At 39.8% G+C, this 3,599-nt stretch overlaps 1 protein-coding gene across 2 annotated transcripts in view; it reads right to left on the bottom strand.

Moving 5' to 3' along the window:
- The window catches only part of LOC106883039 (solute carrier family 2, facilitated glucose transporter member 3), a 24,248-nt gene extending 22,609 nt beyond the window's left edge, over positions 1-1,639 (bottom strand). Inside the window, exon 1 of one of the 2 annotated variants that reach the window (XM_014933901.2) lies at positions 1,190-1,639. In XM_014933901.2, coding sequence (XP_014789387.1) covers positions 1,190-1,339 — 150 coding nt within the window. In that variant the 5' untranslated portion in view covers positions 1,340-1,639. The remainder of the gene's footprint in view (positions 1-1,189) is intronic. The other variant, XM_014933902.2, reaches the window with a different exon arrangement.
- Positions 1,640-3,599: the final 1,960 nt, after the last annotated feature.

Here is a 3,599-nt window from a genome sequence, read left to right as displayed (position 1 = left end):
AGACAAACTCTTCAAGGTACAGCCGCAAGATAGACACACACACACGCTTGAATATGTGAAAGGGATGCAAACGTGCACAATATATGGGTTAGATTTTCCATAATCATTCGAACCGTATCATTTATGCCGTCACTAATCAGAGTTTCTAGCTGTGACGACAAAAGCATTTTGAAAATGCTTTGCCTTCTCACTTGAAGTATCGAGCTCATACCACGTGAATCATGAATCATACATAAGCTTCGAACGAAAGGCAAAGAGATTTTACTGAATGAATAAATATTATATGTAAACATACTAACACACACACACACATATATATATATATATATATATACACACACACACACACACATATGTACGTGTCAATCTGTGTATGTGTGTGTATAAAAATCAGCTGACTTCCGAAAGTGACAGAAAAACTTACATGACAAAAACTAGATTCCAATAGACTTAGTGAGAGAGATGAGTAATCCTAGATACATTATGTATGGATAAAAAAAAAAAAACAGGGTGGCCACAGCTGGAATGTCTGAATGTATGTCTGTTGGATCTGAGTAAGCATAAGATGAAAAAGCAACAGAAACTTATAAGCTGCTTCATATTGCTAATACATGGCATATTAGGTTTCCAATTAGTCGTTTGACGTGTTGAAAATAGCAGCCAAATTTCAAACAACTCCCTATATCTCCCGTTTTAAAAATGTAACGACAGTGGACATGTATGTAGTCATTGAAAACAAAGCAGGGAGGGACTGTCACGATAGGTTCCACTTTCATCATATCTGGCAGTTCATGGTTGACCCAGAAACAATAACTAGAGCGTATAGAATAAGGTGATGAGTAGAAATACCAATATAAACACATAACGATGGGTCTATGGCGGACTCCTAAAAAGGTTGCTGTAGCTGTTTATACCTGACTAAACAGACATTCCAAACATGACCGTCACACTTTTTGTTTTGTCTATTTTTTTCTTGTATTTTCAAGCTATGTGTACCTTGGACTTCATTATCCAAAGGGTTTTTTTTTTTTTAAGAAGACAGGAAGGGTTGTAATTTGAGGGAGATTTGGCTGCTGTCTCCAACAGGTCAAGCGACCATGAAAGGCAGAAATGAATGAATTGTTTTTGTTTTGTATTTGAAACAATGAGACAGAGTAGAAGTAAAAGGGAAAAAAAACCATGAACTTACTTCCAGGACTCCGAAAGAACGATGTGAGCTGGTCCATACGTCAACCTCGGATGATATACTGTCAGTAATACCAACACCAGGGCTCGGTTCGTCACTTAAGATGACAGAACTACTTGATCTGGTCCTTGTGTTACTCTGAGAAGACGACATAGTCGTGTCGTGACTGTCTGTGTGTGTGTCTGTATGTGTGAAGTGTGAGTGAGGTGCTCAGTCAGTTATTCGCATCCGCTACTTAACTATCCACTTTTCTGATTAACGCAAGATATACAAGATAAATAAAACTTTGATTTTCATAAACACATGATAATAACCGGTGTAAGCGGAAGAAAACAATACTAGAGACGGCGGGTATCGACGGCGATAGGGGAAAATAGTTGAATGCTGAAAAATCAGTTCAATATATTGGCTTGCGCTCAGCGGATTCTCTGAGAGTTTACACACACACTCTCTCTCTCTCTCTTTCTCTCTCTCTCATTCATGAACGAACACAAATGTATATGAAAACTGATAGCAAATGAAAATATACACGCGCGCGAATCGTAGATTGACTCGGGAACTAGGTGTGCAGACGCACAACTAAATTTATTTTGTGGAGAAGGAGAAAGGCAATGAAAACGCTTGCACCCACTAAGCAAATTTCATTCTCATACTTATGACTCTGTACGTGTGTACCTCTATCTATCTTTCTTTCTTTCCGAATTCTAGAAGTTCATGGGATTTCTTTCCATTTTCTTTTTCTTCCACTCTGTCCCATTGTTTCAAATACAAAACAAAAACAACTCATTCACATCTGCCTTTCATGGTTGCTTAACCTGTTGAATATAGCAGCTATAAATCCGAAAAGAAGCACACTGTAAGTTATAGAGCAGTATATAATATAAAAATTAGAATAGGCCGGTTTATGGGATTACTTTTGGTTTCATGTTCACAAAGCGCTTAGAATATAGAGGAGGAAATGAGCTCGCTACTCAACGTCAACAACAGGGGATTATTTCCCTTTGACTATTGATCGTAACCCTGCTATCCTGTGGGTTCCAATAGACCAGCAGGAATTTCCTGAAAAGCAAGCACGGTCTGGAGACCTTCGTTCTGGAGTTAAGGATGTTCCCCAGGTTGAGGGAGTCCTTAAGAATCCTTGCCCATTCTACTATGCATAGTTTACAGCACTTGATCCTGTTTATGTAGGGGCCTGGATTTTTTTAGGATTCTCCGTGATATTGTGTATGGAATCCCGTCGTCTTTCAGCAGCCATACGTAGCTGACTAATGACATAACGTATCTCCTTTCCAGTATCCTGAAGGAGAATCTGTGGTTGGAGAGAGAGAGAGTGTTTGAACGTGTTCCCGGAGCAGCTGATGTATCTCCATGGCCAACACCCAGCCATGGATATACATTGGCTGCTCCAGTAACACATTCAAGCAATGCCTCTTCAACCACAGATCCACCTTCTGGATAGTGGAAGGAGATATGTTACGTCATTAGCCAGCCATGTAAGGCAGCAAAAAGACAACGGGATTCCATTCACAATACCATGGAGAATCCTAGAAAATCTAGGCCCCTACGTAAATGAGATCAAGCGCTGTAAACTATACATAGCAGAACGGGCGAGGATTCTAAAGGACTCCCTTAACCTGGGGAACATCCTTAACTCCAGAATGGAGGTCTCCAGAACGTGCTTTCATTTCAGGAAATTCCTGCTGGCCTATTGGAACCCACAGGATAACAGGATCACTGGCAATCAATAGCCAAAGGAGACAATCCCCTGTTGTTGACATTGAGTAGCGAGGTTGTTTCCTTCTCCATATTCTAGAGGGCCATTTGCTAGAGAGACCTTAAACCAACAGGTTTTGCAATCTGATGATACTCCGTAAAGCTAAGCGCTTTATGGATTTGAAACCAAAGGTAATCCCATAAACTGGCCTATTCTAACTTTTATATTATATTTATGTGTGTGTGTGTGTACACGCGCGCGCATACACACACACACACACACACACACACACAGACATATTTCATATAGATATTTCTCCCCTTTTTTTCTTTACTAGTTAAGATCGGTGGCAATACTGGAGCACCGCTGATAGCTTTGCTACACTTGCAACCTCCTCTGATGTGTGACATTTGGTGTGTGGATGTGTGGTAGCAGTGGAAAATAAACAAATAAAACTGTGGTACCACCTTTTCATAGTTCTCTAAGAATGCGCTCATTTTGTTTAATGTTTAACCGAACCCTAGAACCAATATCTATTAAGTTAGAGACCTTTAAGCAACGACGCTATTGTTCACGAATTTCCTTATGAAATAATAAAAAGTAAAACAAGCAAGTGAAAGGAGCGGGAATGTAAGAAACATAGAGATAGATGTGGAGAGAAAGAATGAACTTCTCGGATGATGACGTAACAACGATTTG

Source organism: Octopus bimaculoides, chromosome 26, assembly GCF_001194135.2.
Source record: "Octopus bimaculoides isolate UCB-OBI-ISO-001 chromosome 26, ASM119413v2, whole genome shotgun sequence".
Lineage (NCBI taxonomy): Eukaryota > Metazoa > Mollusca > Cephalopoda > Octopoda > Octopodidae > Octopus > Octopus bimaculoides.
This window is presented reverse-complemented; position numbering and strand designations above follow the sequence as displayed.